We start from the raw sequence: 20,020 nt of genomic DNA, 5'->3' as shown, positions 1-20,020 counted from the left end.
TGTATATACTGTATATATATATATATATATATCACTACACATCATCCTCAGTACAGTCATGTGTATATACTGTATATATATATATATCACTACACATCATCCTCAGTACAGTCATGTGTATATACTGTATATATATATATCACTACACATCATCCCCAGTACAGTCATGTGTATATACTGTATATATATATATATCACTACACATCATCCCCAGTACAGTCATGTGTATATACTGTATATATATATATCACTACACATCATCCCCAGTACAGTCATGTGTATATACTGTATATATATATATCACTACACATCATCCTCAGTACAGTCATGTGTATATACTGTATATATATATATATCACTACACATCATCCTCAGTACAGTCATGTGTATATACTGTATATATATATATATATCTTACCGTTTTCCTCCATAAGATCGATCTGTATTGGGGAACGCGCTGATTGTTCTGGTCGGATAGAACCACAGACAGGAAGAATGGATTCCGCTCTGTGTCGGTTCCTATATAATTCTGGTGAACTGGGAAACAAAACACAAATAAAGCTTAAAACCTAAGAATGCAAAGTATATATCTCCTGTACACCCCACAGTATACATCTCCTGTACACCCCACAGTATATATCTCCTGTACACCACACAGTATATATCTCCTGTACACCACACAGTATACATCTCCTGTACACCACACAGTATATATCTCCTGTACACCACACAGTATACATCTCCTGTACACCACACAGTATATATCTCCTGTACACCCCACAGTATATATCTCCTGTACACCCCACAGTATACATCTCCTGTACACCCCACAGTATATATCTCCTGTACACCCCACAGTATATATCTCCTGTACACCACACAGTATACATCTCCTGTACACCACACAGTATACATCTCCTGTACACCACACAGTATATATCTCCTGTACACCCCACAGTATATATCTCCTGTACACCACACAGTATATATCTCCTGTACACCCCACAGTATATATCTCCTGTACACCACACAGTATATATCTCCTGTACACCACACAGTATATATCTCCTGTACACCCCACAGTATACATCTCCTGTACACCCCACAGTATATATCTCCTGTACACCCCACAGTATATATCTCCTGTACACCCCACAGTATATATCTCCTGTACACCCCACAGTATATATCTCCTGTACACCCCACAGTATATATCTCCTGTACACCACACAGTATATATCTCCTGTACACCACACAGTATATATCTCCTGTACACCCCACAGTATATATCTCCTGTACACCCCACAGTATATATCTCCTGTACACCCCACAGTATATATCTCCTGTACACCCCACAGTATATGTTACGCCGAGCGCTCCGGGTCCCCGCTCCTCCCCGGAGCGCTCGCTTCACTCTCCCCGCGGCAGCGCTCCGGTCACGTCCTCTGACCCGGGGCGCTGCGATTCCGCTGCCAGCCGGGATGCGATTCGCGATGCGGGTAGCGCCCGCTCGCGATGCGCACCCTGGCTCCCCTACCTGACTCGCTCTCCGTCTGTTCTGTCCCGGCGCGCGCGGCCCCGCTCCCTAGGGCGCGCGCGCGCCGGGTCTCTGCGATTTAAAGGGCCACTGCGCCGCTGATTGGCGCAGTGGTCCCAATTAGTGTGTTCACCTGTGCACTTCCCTATATCACCTCACTTCCCCTTCACTCCCTCGCCGGATCTTGTTGCCTTAGTGCCAGTGAAAGCGTTCCTTGTGTGTTCCTAGCCTGTGTTCCAGACCTTCTGCCGTTGCCCCTGACTACGATCCTTGCTGCCTGCCCCGACCTTCTGCTACGTCCGACCTTGCTTTTGCCTACTCCCTTGTACCGCGCCTATCTTCAGCAGCCAGAGAGGTGAGCCGTTGCTAGTGGATACGACCTGGTCACTACCGCCGCAGCAAGACCATCCCGCTTTGCGGCGGGCTCTGGTGAAAACCAGTAGTGGCTTAGAACCGGTCCACTAGCACGGTCCACGCCAATCCCTCTCTGGCACAGAGGATCCACTACCTGCCAGCCGGCATCGTGACAGTAGATCCGGCCATGGATCCCGCTGAAGTTCCTCTGCCAGTTGTCGCTGACCTCACCACGGTGGTCGCCCAGCAGTCACAACAGATAGCGCAACAAGGCCAACAGCTGTCTCAACTGACCGTTATGCTACAACAGTTACTACCACAGCTTCAGCAGTCATCTCCTCCGCCAGCTCCTGCACCTCCTCCGCAGCGAGTGGCCGCTCCTGGGATACGCTTATCCTTGCCGGATAAATTTGATGGGGACTCTAAGTTTTGCCGTGGCTTTCTTTCCCAATGTTCCCTGCATCTGGAGATGATGTCGGACCTGTTTCCCACTGAAAGGTCTAAGGTGGCTTTCGTAGTCAGCCTTCTGTCCGGAAAAGCCCTGTCATGGGCCACACCGCTCTGGGACCGCAATGACCCCGTCACTGCCTCTGTACACTCCTTCTTCTCGGAAATCCGAAGTGTCTTTGAGGAACCTGCCCGAGCCTCTTCTGCTGAGACTGCCCTGTTGAACCTGGTCCAGGGTAATTCTTCCGTTGGCGAGTATGCCGTACAATTCCGTACTCTTGCTTCAGAATTGTCCTGGAATAATGAGGCCCTCTGCGCGACCTTCAAAAAAGGCCTATCCAGCAACATTAAAGATGTTCTGGCCGCACGAGAAATTCCTGCTAATCTACATGAACTTATTCACCTAGCCACTCGCATTGACATGCGTTTTTCCGAAAGGCGTCAGGAACTCCGCCAAGATATGGACTCTGTTCGCACGAGGCGTTTCTTCTCCTCGGCTCCTCTCTCCTCTGGTCCCCTGCAATCTGTTCCTGTGCCTCCCGCCGTGGAGGCTATGCAGGTCGACCGGTCTCGCCTGACACCTCAAGAGAGGACACGACGCCGTATGGAGAACCTCTGCCTGTACTGTGCTAGTACCGAACACTTCCTGAGAGATTGTCCTATCCGTCCTCCCCGCCTGGAAAGACGTACGCTGACTCCGCACAAAGATGAGACAGTCCTTGATGTCTACTCTGCTTCTCCACGTCTTACTGTGCCTGTGCGGATGTCTGCCTCTGCCTTCTCCTTCTCTACAGTGGCCTTCTTGGACTCTGGATCTGCAGGAAATTTTATTTTGGCCTCTCTCGTCAACAGGTTCAACATCCCGGTGACCAGTCTCGCCAGACCCCTCTACATCAATTGTGTAAATAATGAAAGATTGGACTGTACCATACGTTTCCGCACGGAGCCCCTTCTTATGAGCATCGGATCTCATCATGAGAGGATTGAACTTTTGGTCCTCCCCAATTGCACCTCGGAAATTCTCCTTGGACTTCCCTGGCTTCAACTCCATTCCCCTACCCTGGATTGGTCCACTGGGGAGATCAAGAGTTGGGGGTCCTCTTGTTCCAAGAACTGTCTAAAACCGGTTCCCAGTAACCCTTGCCGTAACTCTGTGGTTCCTCCAGTAACCGGTCTCCCTAAGGCCTATATGGACTTCGCGGATGTTTTCTGCAAAAAACAAGCTGAGACTCTACCTCCTCACAGGCCTTATGATTGCCCTATCGACCTCCTCCCGGGCACTACTCCACCCCGGGGCAGAATTTATCCTCTCTCTGCCCCAGAGACTCTTGCCATGTCCGAATATGTCCAGGAGAATCTAAAAAAGGGCTTTATCCGTAAATCCTCCTCTCCTGCCGGAGCCGGATTTTTCTTTGTGTCCAAAAAAGATGGCTCCCTACGTCCATGCATTGACTACCGCGGTCTTAATAAAATCACGGTTAAGAACCGCTACCCCTTACCCCTCATCTCTGAACTCTTTGATCGCCTCCAAGGTGCCCACATCTTCACTAAATTGGACTTAAGAGGCGCCTATAACCTCATCCGCATCAGAGAGGGGGACGAGTGGAAAACGGCATTTAACACCAGAGATGGACACTTTGAGTATCTGGTCATGCCCTTTGGACTGTGCAACGCCCCTGCCGTCTTCCAAGACTTTGTCAATGAAATTTTTCGTGATCTGTTATACTCCTGTGTTGTTGTATATCTGGACGATATCCTAATTTTTTCTGCCAATCTAGAAGAACACCGCCAGCATGTCCGTATGGTTCTTCAGAGACTTCGTGACAACCAACTCTATGCCAAAATTGAGAAATGTCTGTTTGAATGCCAATCTCTTCCTTTTCTAGGATATTTGGTCTCTGGCCAGGGACTACAGATGGATCCAGACAAACTCTCTGCCGTCTTAGATTGGCCACGCCCCTCCGGACTCCGTGCTATCCAACGCTTTTTGGGGTTCGCCAATTATTACAGGCAATTTATTCCACATTTTTCTACCATTGTGGCTCCTATCGTGGCTTTAACCAAAAAAAATGCTGATCCCAAGTCCTGGCCCCCTCAAGCAGAAGACGCCTTTAAACGACTCAAGTCTGCCTTTTCTTCGGCTCCCGTCCTCTCCAGACCTGACCCTTCCAAACCCTTCCTATTGGAGGTTGATGCCTCCTCAGTGGGAGCTGGAGCTGTTCTTCTACAAAAAAATTCTTCCGGGCATGCTGTCACTTGTGGTTTTTTCTCTAGGACCTTCTCTCCAGCGGAGAGGAACTACTCCATCGGGGATCGAGAGCTTCTAGCCATTAAATTAGCACTTGAGGAATGGAGGCATCTGCTGGAGGGATCAAGTTCTCCTGTTATTATCTACACCGACCACAAGAACCTCTCCTACCTCCAGTCTGCCCAACGGCTGAATCCTCGCCAGGCCCGGTGGTCTCTGTTCTTTGCCCGATTTAATTTTGAGATTCACTTTCGTCCTGCCGATAAGAACATTAGGGCCGATGCTCTCTCTCGTTCCTCGGATGCCTCAGAAGTTGAACTCTCTCCGCAACACATCATTCCACCTGACTGCCTGATCTCCACTTCTCCTGCCTCCATCAGGCAGACTCCTCCAGGAAAGACCTTTGTTTCTCCTCGCCAACGCCTCGGAATCCTCAAATGGGGTCACTCCTCCCATCTCGCAGGTCATGCGGGTATCAAGAAATCTGTGCAACTCATCTCCCGCTTCTATTGGTGGCCGACTCTGGAGACGGATGTTGTGGACTTTGTGCGAGCCTGCACTATCTGTGCCCGGGATAAGACTCCTCGCCAGAAGCCCGCTGGTTTTCTTCATCCTCTGCCTGTCCCCGAACAGCCTTGGTCTCTGATTGGTATGGATTTTATTACTGACTTACCCCCATCCCATGGCAACACTGTTATTTGGGTGGTCGTTGATCGATTCTCCAAAATGGCACATTTTATCCCTCTTCCTGGTCTTCCTTCTGCGCCTCAGTTGGCTAAACAATTTTTTGTACACATTTTTCGTCTTCACGGGTTGCCTACGCAGATCGTCTCGGATAGAGGCGTCCAATTCGTGTCTAAATTCTGGAGGGCTCTCTGTAAACAACTCAAGATTAAATTAAATTTTTCTTCTGCATATCATCCCCAGTCCAATGGACAAGTAGAAAGGATTAACCAGATCTTGGGTGATTATTTGCGACATTTTGTTTCCTCCCGCCAGGATGACTGGGCAGATCTCCTCCCATGGGCCGAATTCTCGTATAACTTCAGGGTCTCTGAGTCTTCCTCCAAATCCCCATTTTTCGTGGTGTACGGCCGTCACCCTCTTCCCCCCCTCCCTACCCCCTTGCCCTCTGGTCTGCCCGCTGTGGATGAAATTTCTCGTGACCTTTCCATCATATGGAGAGAGACCCAAAATTCTCTCCTACAGGCTTCATCACGCATGAAGAAGTTCGCGGATAAGAAAAGAAGAGCTCCCCCCGTTTTTTCCCCTGGAGACAAGGTATGGCTCTCCGCTAAATATGTCCGCTTCCGTGTCCCTAGCTACAAGTTGGGACCACGCTATCTTGGTCCTTTCAAAATTTTGTGTCAAATTAATCCTGTCTCTTATAAACTTCTTCTTCCTCCCTCTCTTCGTATCCCTAATGCCTTTCACGTCTCTCTTCTCAAACCACTCATCCTCAACGTTTTTCTCCCAAATCTGTTCCTCCCACTCCTGTTTCCGGCTCCTCGGACATCTTCTCGGTCAAAGAAATTTTAGCTGCCAAAAAGGTCAGAGGGAAAAATTTTTTTTTAGTGGACTGGGAGGGTTGTGGTCCTGAAGAGAGATCCTGGGAACCTGAGGACAACATCCTAGACAAAAGTCTGCTCCTCAGGTTCTCAGGCTCTAAGAAGAGGGGGAGACCCAAGGGGGGGGGTACTGTTACGCCGAGCGCTCCGGGTCCCCGCTCCTCCCCGGAGCGCTCGCTTCACTCTCCCCGCGGCAGCGCTCCGGTCACGTCCTCTGACCCGGGGCGCTGCGATTCCGCTGCCAGCCGGGATGCGATTCGCGATGCGGGTAGCGCCCGCTCGCGATGCGCACCCCGGCTCCCCTACCTGACTCGCTCTCCGTCTGTTCTGTCCCGGCGCGCGCGGCCCCGCTCCCTAGGGCGCGCGCGCGCCGGGTCTCTGCGATTTAAAGGGCCACTGCGCCGCTGATTGGCGCAGTGGTTCCAATCAGTGTGTTTCACCTGTGCACTTCCCTATATCACCTCACTTCCCCTGCACTCCCTTGCCGGATCTTGTTGCCTTAGTGCCAGTGAAAGCGTTCCTTGTGTGTTCCTAGCCTGTGTTTCCAGACCTTCTGCCGTTGCCCCTGACTACGATCCTTGCTGCCTGCCCCGACCTTCTGCTACGTCCGACCTTGCTTTTGCCTACTCCCTTGTACCGCGCCTATCTTCAGCAGCCAGAGAGGTGAGCCGTTGCTAGTGGATACGACCTGGTCACTACCGCCGCAGCAAGACCATCCCGCTTTGCGGCGGGCTCTGGTGAAAACCAGTAGTGGCTTAGAACCGGTCCACTAGCACGGTCCACGCCAATCCCTCTCTGGCACAGAGGATCCACTACCTGCCAGCCGGCATCGTGACAGTATATATCTCCTGTACACCCCACAGTATATATCTCCTGTACACCCCACAGTATATATCTCCTGTACACCACACAGTATATATCTCCTGTACACCCCACAGTATATATCTCCTGTACACACAGTATACATCTCCTGTACACCAACCCACAGTATATATCTCCTGTACACCCCACAGTATATATCTCCTGTACACCCCACAGTATATATCTCCTGTACACCCCACAGTATACATCTCCTGTACACCCCACAGTATATATCTCCTGTACACCACACAGTATATATCTCCTGTACACCCCACAGTATATATCTCCTGTACACCACACAGTATACATCTCCTGTACACCCCACAGTATACATCTCCTGTACACCCCACAGTATATATCTCCTGTACACCCCACAGTATATATCTCCTGTACACCACACAGTATATATCTCCTGTACACCCCACAGTATATATCTCCTGTACACCACACAGTATATATCTCCTGTACACCCCACAGTATATATCTCCTGTACACCCCACAGTATATATCTCCTGTACACCCCACAGTATATATCTCCTGTACACCCCACAGTATATATCTCCTGTACACCCCACAGTATATATCTCCTGTACACCCCACAGTATACATCTCCTGTACACCCCACAGTATATATCTCCTGTACACCACACAGTATATATCTCCTGTACACCCCACAGTATATATCTCCTGTACACCCCACAGTATATATCTCCTGTACACCCCACAGTATACATCTCCTGTACACCCCACAGTATACATCTCCTGTACACCACACAGTATATATCTCCTGTATACCACACAGTATACATCTCCTGTACACCACACAGTATATATCTCCTGTACACCCCACAGTATATATCTCCTGTACACCCCACAGTATATATCTCCTGTACACCCCACACAGTATATATCTCCTGTACACCACACAGTATACATCTCCTGTACACCCCACAGTATATATCTCCTGTACACACCCCACAGTATATATCTCCTGTACACACCCCACAGTATATATCTCCTGTACACCCCACAGTATATATCTCCTGTACACCCCACAGTATATATCTCCTGTACACCCCACAGTATATATCTCCTGTACACCCCACATTATATATCTCCTGTACACCCCACACAGTATATATCTCCTGTACACCCCACAGTATATATCTCCTGTACACCCCACAGTATATATCTCCTGTACACCCCACAGTATATATCTCCTGTACACCCCACAGTATATATCTCCTGTACACCCCACAGTATATATCTCCTGTACACCCCACAGTATATATCTCCTGTACACCACAGTATATATCTCCTGTACACCCCACAGTATACATCTCCTGTACACCCCACAGTATATATCTCCTGTACACCCCACAGTATATATCTCCTGTACACCCCACAGTATACATCTCCTGTACACCCCACAGTATACATCTCCTGTACACCCCACAGTATACATCTCCTGTACACCACACAGTATATATCTCCTGTACACCCCACAGTATATATCTCCTGTACACCCCACAGTATATATCTCCTGTACACCCCACAGTATATATCTCCTGTACACCACACAGTATACATCACCTGTACACCACACAGTATACATCACCTGTACACCACACAGTATATATCTCCTGTACACCACACAGTATATATCTCCTGTACACCACACAGTATATATCTCCTGTACACCACACAGTATATATCTCCTGTACACCCCACAGTATATATCTCCTGTACACCCCACAGTATATATCTCCTGTACACCCCACAGTATATATCTCCTGTACACCCCACAGTATATATCTCCTGTACACCCCACAGTATATATCTCCTGTACACCCCACAGTATATATCTCCTGTACACCACACAGTATATATCTCCTGTACACACCACAGTATATATCTCCTGTACACACCACAGTATATATCTCCTGTACACACCACACAGTATATATCTCCTGTACACCCCACAGTATATATCTCCTGTACACCCCACAGTATATATCTCCTGTACACCCCACAGTATATATCTCCTGTACACCACACAGTATACATCTCCTGTACACCACACAGTATACATCTCCTGTACACCACACAGTATACATCTCCTGTACACCCCACAGTATACATCTCCTGTACACCCCACAGTATACATCTCCTGTACACCCCACAGTATACATCTCCTGTACACCCCACACAGTATATATCTCCTGTACACCCCACAGTATATATCTCCTGTACACCCCACAGTATACATCTCCTGTACACCCCACAGTATACATCTCCTGTACACCCCACAGTATACATCTCCTGTACACCCCACAGTATACATCTCCTGTACACCCCACAGTATACATCTCCTGTACACCCCACAGTATACATCTCCTGTACACCCCACAGTATACATCTCCTGTACACCCCACAGTATACATCTCCTGTACACCCCACAGTATACATCTCCTGTACACCCCACAGTATACATCTCCTGTACACCCCACAGTATACATCTCCTGTACACCCCACAGTATACATCTCCTGTACACCCCACAGTATACATCTCCTGTACACCCCACAGTATATATCTCCTGTACACACCACACAGTATATATCTCCTGTACACCCCACAGTATATATCTCCTGTACACCCCACAGTATACATCTCCTGTACACCCCACAGTATACATCTCCTGTACACCCCACAGTATACATCTCCTGTACACACCACAGTATACATCTCCTGTACACCACACAGTATATATCTCCTGTACACACCACACAGTATACATCTCCTGTACACACCACAGTATATATCTCCTGTACACCCCACAGTATATATCTCCTGTACACCCCACAGTATATATCACCTGTACACCCCACAGTATACATCTCCTGTATACCACACAGTATATATCTCCTGTACACCCCACAGTATATATCTCCTGTATACCCCACCTATAGGTCATGGCGCTGCTGCTCTCTATACGTCTCGGCGCTGCTGCTCTCTATACGTCTCGGCGCTGCTGCTCTCTATACGTCTCGGCGCTGCTGCTCTCTATACGTCTCGGCGCTGCTGCTCTCTATACGTCTTGGCGCTGCTGCTCTCTATACGTCTTGGCGCTGCTGCTCTCTATACGTCTTGGCGCTGCTGCTCTCTATACGTCTTGGCGCTGCTGCTCTCTATACGTCTTGGCGCTGCTGCTCTCTATACGTCTTGGCGCTGCTGCTCTCTATACGTCTTGGCGCTGCTGCTCTCTATAGGTCTTGGCGCTGCTGCTCTCTATACGTCTTGGCGCTGCTGCTCTCTATAGGTCTTGGCGCTGCTGCTCTCTATAGGTCTTGGCGCTGCTGCTCTCTATAGGTCTTGGCGCTGCTGCTCTCTATAGGTCTTGGCGCTGCTGCTCTCTATAGGTCATGGCGCTGCTGCTCTCTATAGGTCTTGGCGCTGCTGCTCTCTATAGGTCTTGGCGCTGCTGCTCTCTATAGGTCTTGGCGCTGCTGCTCTCTATAGGTCTTGGCGCTGCTGCTCTCTATAGGTCTTGGCGCTGCTGCTCTCTATAGGTCTTGGCGCTGCTGCTCTCTATAGGTCTTGGCGCTGCTGCTCTCTATAGGTCTTGGCGCTGCTGCTCTCTATAGGTCTTGGCGCTGCTGCTCTCTATAGGTCTTGGCGCTGCTGCTCTCTATAGGTCTTGGCGCTGCTGCTCTCTATAGGTCATGGCGCTGCTGCTCTCTATAGGTCTTGGCGCTGCTGCTCTCTATAGGTCTTGGCGCTGCTGCTCTCTATAGGTCTTGGCGCTGCTGCTCTCTATAGGTCATGGCGCTGCTGCTCTCTATAGGTCATGGCGCTGCTGCTCTCTATAGGTCTTGGCGCTGCTGCTCTCTATAGGTCTTGGCGCTGCTGCTCTCTATAGGTCTTGGCGCTGCTGCTCTCTATAGGTCTTGGCGCTGCTGCTCTCTATAGGTCTTGGCGCTGCTGCTCTCTATAGGTCTTGGCGCTGCTGCTCTCTATAGGTCTTGGCGCTGCTGCTCTCTATAGGTCTTGGCGCTGCTGCTCTCTATAGGTCTTGGCGCTGCTGCTCTCTATAGGTCTTGGCGCTGCTGCTCTCTATAGGTCTTGGCGCTGCTGCTCTCTATAGGTCTTGGCGCTGCTGCTCTTTATAGGTCTTGGTCACTTGTACGGACGCCCCTTGTGTATTGGGCAGCACATGTAACATGCAGTTAAATCTGTGCAGAAGATCTTCCCTCTATCCAGACCAGATTCCCAGTTCCATCATTTACTGTATTCTGGGATTCTTTATAGAGAACCCTCCTCAATACCCATGGGGAGGTGACGGGGTAATGTTGGGGACTTCCTTCATGTACCTTTCCCAAGGAAATACTTGAAGAACCATCGTGTGTGGTACTCTGGGTTCTCCAGGTGAACGTCCGTCCGTCTCCAGACCGCCGGTGTGTAGTCACTGTCCTGCAGGACAAGAGAAAAGGTGAAATAATCAATAGAAGACGACAAATAACAGGAGGAGATGAGACCTTGGCGGCTGAATGTCCCGTTCTCTGCGCCTTCCATATCTGAATGTACTTGTTATACTGCAGAGAGTTCAGCCTTAGGCCCCATCACATATGTAAACTGAAGATTGTAAACGTCTCCCAAATGTATAGATTTTCTATTTAAGTTGTCTTCAGACAGAATACAGTCCCAGGTGGACAGCAATCACTCTATCAATGCTGTATATAGACCCTCAGGGGCCCGCCCCGCGTGTAGACAGACCCTCAGGGGCCCGCCCCGCATGTAGACAGACCCTCAGGGGCCCGCCCCGCGTGTAGACAGACCCTCAGGGGCCCGCCCCGCGTGTAGACAGACCCTCAGGGGCCCGCCCGCATGTAGATAGACCCTCAGGGGCCCGCCCCGCGTGTAGACAGACCCTCAGGGGCCCGCCCCGCGTGTAGACAGACCCTCAGGGGCCCGCCCCGCGTGTAGACAGACCCTCAGGGGCCCGCCCCGCGTGTAGACAGACCCTCAGGGGCCCGCCCCGCGTGTAGACAGACCCTCAGGGGCCCGCCCCGCGTGTAGACAGACCCTCAGGGGCCCGCCCCGCGTGTAGACAGACCCTCAGGGGCCCGCCCCGCGTGTAGACAGACCCTCAGGGGCCCGCCCCGCGTGTAGACAGACCCTCAGGGGCCCGCCCCGCGTGTAGACAGACCCTCAGGGGCCCGCCCCGCGTGTAGACAGACCCTCAGGGGCCCGCCCCGCGTGTAGACAGACCCTCAGGGGCCCGCCCCGCGTGTAGACAGACCCTCAGGGGCCCGCCCCGCGTGTAGACAGACCCTCAGGGGCCCGCCCCGCGTGTAGACAGACCCTCAGGGGCCCGCCCGCATGTAGACAGACCCTCAGGGGCCCGCCCCGCGTGTCGACATTAATGCTTATTAATGCTTATGCAGAATTATAAAACTACATCCCTTTCCCTTATCCCCTTACACCCTTCCCTTCAATCCCCTGGTTGGACTTGATGGACGTATGTCTTTTTTCAACCATATTAACTATATATAATTTTTATATACTGGAATATTCCTTTAAGTATGTTCTGCCTCGCTCTGCTCCTCCACCAGGATGGACTGATGCTTGTAGACCTGGTATGGAGTCTTCATGGCTCCGGAGAATCTCCTGTCTCCTGTTATCTCCAGATCTGCTCCTCCACCAGGATGGACTGATGCTTGTAGACCTGGTATGGAGTCTTCATGGCTCTGGTGGAGGATCTCTTGCCTCCTGTTATCTCCAGATCTGCTCCTCCACCAGGATGGACTGATGCTTGTAGACCTGGTATGGAGTCTTCATGGCTTCGGAGGATCTCTTGCCTCCTGTTATCTCCAGATCTGCTCCTCCACCAGGATGGACTGATGCTTGTAGACCTGGTATGGAGTCTTCATGGCTCCGGAGAATCTCCTGTCTCCTGTTATCTCCAGATCTGCTCCTCCACCAGGATGGACTGATGCTTGTAGACCTGGTATGGAGTCTTCATGGCTCTGGTGGAGGATCTCTTGCCTCCTGTTATCTCCAGATCTGCTCCTCCACCAGGATGGACTGATGCTTGTAGACCTGGTATGGAGTCTTCATGGCTCCGGAGAATCTCCTGTCTCCTGTTATCTCCAGATCTGCTCCTCCACCAGGATGGACTGATGCTTGTAGACCTGGTATGGAGTCTTCATGGCTCCGGAGAATCTCCTGTCTCCTGTTATCTCCAGATTTGCTCCTCCACCAGGATGGACTGATGCTTGTAGACCTGGTATGGAGTCTTCATGGCTTCGGAGAATCTCCTGTCTCCTGTTATCTCCAGATCTGCTCCTCCACCAGGATGGACTGATGCTTGTAGACCTGGTATGGAGTCTTCATGGCTCTGGTGGAGGATCTCTTGCCTCCTGTTATCTCCAGATCTGCTCCTCCACCAGGATGGACTGATGCTTGTAGACCTGGTATGGAATCTTCATGGCTCCGGAGAATCTCCTGTCTCCTGTTATCTCCAGATCTGCTCCTCCACCAGGATGGACTGATGCTTGTAGACCTGGTATGGAGTCTTCATGGCTTCGGAGGATCTCTTGCCTCCTGTTATCTCCAGATCTGCTCCTCCACCAGGATGGACTGATGCTTGTAGACCTGGTATGGAGTCTTCATGGCTTCGGAGGATCTCTTGCCTCCTGTTATCTCCAGATCTGCTTCTCCACCTGGATGGACTGATGCTTGTAGACCTGGTATGGAGTCTTCATGGCTCTGGTGGAGGATCTCCTGTCTCCTGTTATCTCCAGATCTGCTCCTCCACCAGGATGGACTGATGCTTGTAGACCTGGTATGGAGTCTTCATGGCCTCCGGAGGATCTCTTGCCTCCTGTTATCTCCAGATCTGCTCCTCCACCAGGATGGACTGATGCTTGTAGACCTGGTATGGAATCTTCATGGCTCCAGAGGATCTCTTGCCTGCTGTTATCTCCAGATCTGCTCCTCCACCAGGATGGACTGATGCTTGTAGACCTGGTATGGAGTCTTCATGGCTCCGGAAAATCTCTTGCCTCCTGTTATCTCCAGATCTGCTCCTCCACCAGGATGGACTGATGCTTGTAGACCTGGTATGGAGTCTTCATGGCTCCGGAGGATCTCTTGCCTCCTGTTATCTCCAGATCTGCTCCTCCACCAGGATGGACTGATGCTTGTAGACCTGGTATGGAGTCTTCATGGCTCTGGTGGAGAATCTCTTGCCTCCTGTTATCTCCAGATCTGCTTCTCCACCTGGATGGACTGATGCTTGTAGACCTGGTATGGAGTCTTCATGGCTCTGGTGGTGGATCTCCTGTCTCCTGTTATCTTCAGATCTGCTCCTCCACCAGGATGGACTGATGCTTGTAGACCTGGTATGGAGTCTTCATGGCTCTGGTGGAGAATCTCTTGCCTCCTGTTATCTCCAGATCTGCTTCTCCACCTGGATGGACTGATGCTTGTAGACCTGGTATGGAGTCTTCATGGCTCTGGTGGTGGATCTCCTGTCTCCTGTTATCTCCAGATCTGCTCCTCCACCAGGATGGACTGATGCTTGTAGACCTGGTATGGAGTCTTCATGGCTCCGGAGGATCTCTTGCCTCCTGTTATCTCCAGATCTGCTCCTTCACCAGGATGGACTGATGCTTGTAGACCTGGTATGGAGTCTTCATGGCTCCGGAGAATCTCTTGCCTCCTGTTATCTCCAGATCTGCTCCTCCACCAGGATGGACTGATGCTTGTAGACCTGGTATGGAGTCTTCATGGCTCTGGTGGAGGATCTCCTGCCTCCTGTTATCTCCAGATCTGCTCCTCCACCAGGATGGACTGATGCTTGTAGACCTGGTATGGAGTCTTCATGGCTCCGGAGAATCTCCTGTCTCCTGTTATCTCCAGATCTGCTCCTCCACCAGGATGGACTGATGCTTGTAGACCTGGTATGGAGTCTTCATGGCTCCGGAGAATCTCCTGTCTCCTGTTATCTCCAGATCTGCTCCTCCACCAGGATGGACTGATGCTTGTAGACCTGGTATGGAGTCTTCATGGCTCTGGTGGTGGATCTCCTGCCTCCTGTTATCTCCAGATCTGCTCCTCCACCAGGATGGACTGATGCTTGTAGACCTGGTATGGAATCTTCATGGCTCCGGAGGATTTCTTGCCTCCTGTTATCTCCAGATCTGCTCCTCCACCAGGATGGACTGATGCTTGTAGACCTGGTATGGAGTCTTCATGGCTCTGGTGGAGGATCTCTTGCCTCCTGTTATCTCCAGATCTGCTCCTCCACCAGGATGGACCGATGCTTGTAGACCTGGTATGGAGTCTTCATGGCTCTGGTGGTGGATCTCTTGCCTGCTGTTATCTCCAGATCTGCTCCTCCACCAGGATGGACTGATGCTTGTAGACCGGGTATGGAGTCTTCATGGCTCTGGTGGTGGATCTCCGTAGTATACTACGATTTTAGGTCCGGTCACAAAACTGTATACGGGTCAAAAATGAGCTGACCGGAGTCACCATTTGGCTCCGGTCGGCTCATTAAAGTGAATGGAGTTCAGCGCTGGTCCAGCTGGGGTACGGGAGAGCCTGGTTTGCCCCTCCCCCAGCCGGATCCGGCACCCGTAATATAAAAACGAAGTGGGAATGCAGCCTAACAGAATTTTGACATTTCCACATTCATGAAACCCAGAGCTTTCAGCTGTCTTATAATTGAGGGGGGGGGGGGGGGGGGGGGGTGTTACCACTTCAGAGATGTGTGATGTTATATGGAGATGTGTGATGTTCTATGGAGGGATAATACAGGATATATGGAGATGTGTGATGTTATATGGAGGGATAATACAAGATATATGGAGATGTGTGATGTTATATGGAGGGAAAATACAGGATATATGGAGATGTGTGATGTTATATGGAGTATACAGGATATATGGAGATGTGTGATGTTATATGGAGGGATAATACAGGATATATGGAGATGTGTGATGTTATATGGAGGGATAATACAGGATATATGGAGATGTGTGATGTTCTATGGAGGGATAATACAGGATATATGGAGATGTGTGATGTTATATGGAGTATACAGGATATATGGAGATGTGTGATGTTATATGGAGTATACAGGATATATGGAGATGTGTGATGTTATATGGAGGGATAATACAGGATATATGGAGATGTGTGATGTTATATGGAGGGATAATACAGGATATATGGAGATGTGTGATGTTCTATGGAGGGATAATACAGGATATATGGAGATGTGTGATGTTATATGGAGTATACAGGATATATGGAGATGTGTGATGTTATATGGAGTATACAGGATATATGGAGATGTGTGATGTTATATGGAGGGATAATACAGGATATATGGAGATGTGTGATGTTATATGGAGTATACAGGATATATGGAGATGTGTGATGTTATATGGAGTATACAGGATATATGGAGATGTGTGATGTTATATGGAGTATACAGGATATATGGAGATGTGTGATGTTATATGGAGTATACAGGATATATGGAGATGTGTGATGTTATATGGAGGGATAATACAGGATATATGGAGATGTGTGATGTTCTATGGAGGGATAATACAGGATATATGGAGATGTGTGATGTTATATGGAGTATACAGGATATATGGAGATGTGTGATGTTATATGGAGTATACAGGATATATGGAGATGTGTGATGTTATATGGAGGGATAATACAGGATATATGGAGATGTGTGATGTTATATGGAGTATACAGGATATATGGAGATGTGTGATGTTATATGGAGTATACAGGATATATGGAGATGTGTGATGTTATATGGAGTATAGAGGATATATGGAGATGTGTGATGTTATATGGAGGGATAATACAGGATATATGGAGATGTGTGATGTTATATGGAGTATACAGGATATATGGAGATGTGTGATGTTATATGGAGGGATAATACAGGATATATGGAGATGTGTGATGTTATATGGAGTATACAGGATATATGGAGATGTGTGATGTTATATGGAGGGATAATACAGGATATATGGAGATGTGTGATGTTAGGAGTAATTCATGACATTTACCTCGTCTGAAGATCCATTCTCCACCCGGAATCTTCCGGCTCTCTGTATAGCTCCATCAGCATCACTGGAGATGAGCTGTGGAAAAAGAATTTATTAACCCTTTGGTGACAGACTGAACAGTTGTTAGGAAAGACATCACAGAGATCCTGGAGGAGATGCCTTTCTATACAGATCACTGCAATCAGCCATCAATGATCTGTATATGAGGAAAGAGGGAACACACAGAAAATGTCATTCCTGATAAACTGCGCCCCAGACGAGAGAAAAACACACACAAAAGGCAAATTATACTACGAAAAATAAAAATACAAAAAAATAAGAAAAAACTCCAGGAAAACACACCTGTCCAACCACACGGATCTCATCCACCAAAGAGAGAGCACACCTGTCCAACCACACGGATCTCCTCCACCAAAGAGAGAGCACACCTGTCCAACCACACGGATCTCATCCACCAAAGAGAGTGCACACCTGTCCAACCACACGGATCTCCTCCACCAAAGAGAGAGCACACCTGTCCAACCACACGGATCTCATCCACCAAAGAGAGAGCACACCTGTCCAACCACACGGATCTCATCCACCAAAGAGAGAGCACACCTGTCCAACCACACGGATCTCATCCACCAAAGAGAGAGCACACCTGTCCAACCACACGGATCTCATCCACCAAAGAGAGAGGACACCTGTCCAACCACACGGATCACATCTACCAAAGAGAGTGCACACCTGTCCAACCACACGGATCTCATCCACCAAAGAGAGAGGACACCTGTCCAACCACACGGATCTCATCCACCAAAGAGAGAGGACACCTGTCCAACCACACGGATCTCATCCACCAAAGAGAGAGGACACCTGTCCAACCACACGGATCTCATCCACCAAAGAGAGAGCACACCTGTCCAACCACACGGATCTCCTCCACCAAAGAGAGAGCACACCTGTCCAACCACACGGATCTCCTCCACCAAAGAGAGAGGACACCTGTCCAACCACACGGATCTCATCCACCAAAGAGAGAGGACACCTGTCCAACCACACGGATCTCATCCACCAAAGAGAGAGCACACCTGTCCAACCACACGGATCTCCTCCACCAAAGAGAGAGCACACCTGTCCAACCACACGGATCTCATCCACCACAGAGAGAGCACACCTGTCCAACCACACGGATCTCATCCACCACAGAGAGAGCACACCTGTCCAACCACACGGATCTCATCCACCAAAGAGAGAGCACACCTGTCCAACCACACGGATCTCATCCACCAAAGAGAGAGCACACCTGTCCAACCACACGGATCTCATCCACCAAAGAGAGAGCACACCTGTCCAACCACACAGATCTCATCTACCAAAGAGAGAGCACACCTGTCCAACCACACGGATCTCATCCACCAAAGAGAGAGCACATCTGTCCAACCACACGGATCTCATCCACCAAAGAGAGAGGACACCTGTCCAACCACACGGATCTCATCCACCAAAGAGAGAGGACACCTGTCCAACCCACACGGATCTCATCCACCAAAGAGAGAGCACACCTGTCCAACCACACGGATCTCATCCACCACAGAGAGAGCACATCTGTCCAACCACACGGATCTCATCCACCACAGAGAGAGCACATCTGTCCAACCACACGGATCTCATCCACCAAAGAGAGAGCACACCTGTCCAACCACACGGATCTCATCCACCAAAGAGAGAGGACACCTGTCCAACCACACGGATCTCATCCACCAAAGAGAGAGGACACCTGTCCAACCACACGGATCTCATCCACCAAAGAGAGAGGACACCTGTCCAACCACACGGATCTCATCCACCAAAGAGAGAGCACACCTGTCCAACCACACGGATCTCCTCCACCAAAGAGAGAGCACACCTGTCCAACCACACGGATCTCCTCCACCAAAGAGAGAGGACACCTGTCCAACCACACGGATCTCATCCACCAAAGAGAGAGCACACCTGTCCAACCACACGGATCTCATCCACCAAAGAGAGAGCACACCTGTCCAACCACACGGATCTCCTCCACCAAAGAGAGAGCACACCTGTCCAACCACACGGATCTCCTCCACCACAGAGAGAGCACACCTGTCCAACCACACGGATCTCATCCACCACAGAGAGAGCACACCTGTCCAACCACACGGATCTCATCCACCAAAGAGAGAGCACACCTGTCCAACCACACGGATCTCATCCACCAAAGAGAGAGCACACCTGTCCAACCACACGGATCTCATCCACCAAAGAGAGAGCACACCTGTCCAACCACACGGATCTCATCCACCAAAGAGAGAGCACACCTGTCCAACCACACGGATCTCATCCACCAAAGAGAGAGGACACCTGTCCAACCACACGGATCTCATCCACCAAAGAGAGAGAACACCTGTCCAACCACACGGATCTCATCCACCAAAGAGAGAGCACACCTGTCCAACCACACGGATCTCATCCACCACAGAGAGAGCACACCTGTCCAACCACACGGATCTCATCCACCAAAGAGAGAGCACACCTGTCCAACCACACGGATCTCATCTACCAAAGAGAGAGCACACCTGTCCAACCACACGGATCACATCTACCAAAGAGAGAGCACACCTGTCCAACCACACGGATCTCATCTACCAAAGAGAGAGCACACCTGTCCAACCACACGGATCTCCTCCACCAAAGAGAGTGCACACCTGTCCAACCACACGGATCTCCTCCACCAAAGAGAGAGGACACCTGTCCAACCACACGGATCTCATCCACCAAAGAGAGAGCACACCTGTCCAACCACACGGATCTCATCCACCACAGAGAGAGCACATCTGTCCAACCACACAGATCTCCTCCACCACAGAGAGAGCACATCTGTCCAACCACACGGAT

The 20,020-nt window shown here is 50.0% G+C and overlaps 1 protein-coding gene across 1 annotated transcript in view; it reads right to left on the bottom strand.

The window, feature by feature from the left end:
• Nucleotides 1-418: 418 nt before the first annotated feature.
• Nucleotides 419-20,020, bottom strand: part of LOC130304084 (GTPase-activating Rap/Ran-GAP domain-like protein 3) — a gene marked incomplete at its 3' end in the record, with an annotated part of 37,590 nt that continues 17,988 nt past the window's right edge. The window contains exons 2-4 of the mRNA XM_056551902.1: nucleotides 17,123-17,197; nucleotides 11,387-11,486; nucleotides 419-537 (exon numbers count right to left, since the gene is read on the bottom strand). Of these exons, the coding sequence (XP_056407877.1) occupies nucleotides 419-537; nucleotides 11,387-11,486; nucleotides 17,123-17,197 (294 nt within the window). The remainder of the gene's footprint in view (nucleotides 538-11,386; nucleotides 11,487-17,122; nucleotides 17,198-20,020) is intronic.

This window comes from Hyla sarda, unplaced genomic scaffold, assembly GCF_029499605.1.
Source record: "Hyla sarda isolate aHylSar1 unplaced genomic scaffold, aHylSar1.hap1 scaffold_1261, whole genome shotgun sequence".
Lineage (NCBI taxonomy): Eukaryota > Metazoa > Chordata > Amphibia > Anura > Hylidae > Hyla > Hyla sarda.
The sequence above is the reverse complement of the archived record's forward strand: the minus strand, read 5'-3'. Positions and strand labels throughout refer to the sequence as shown.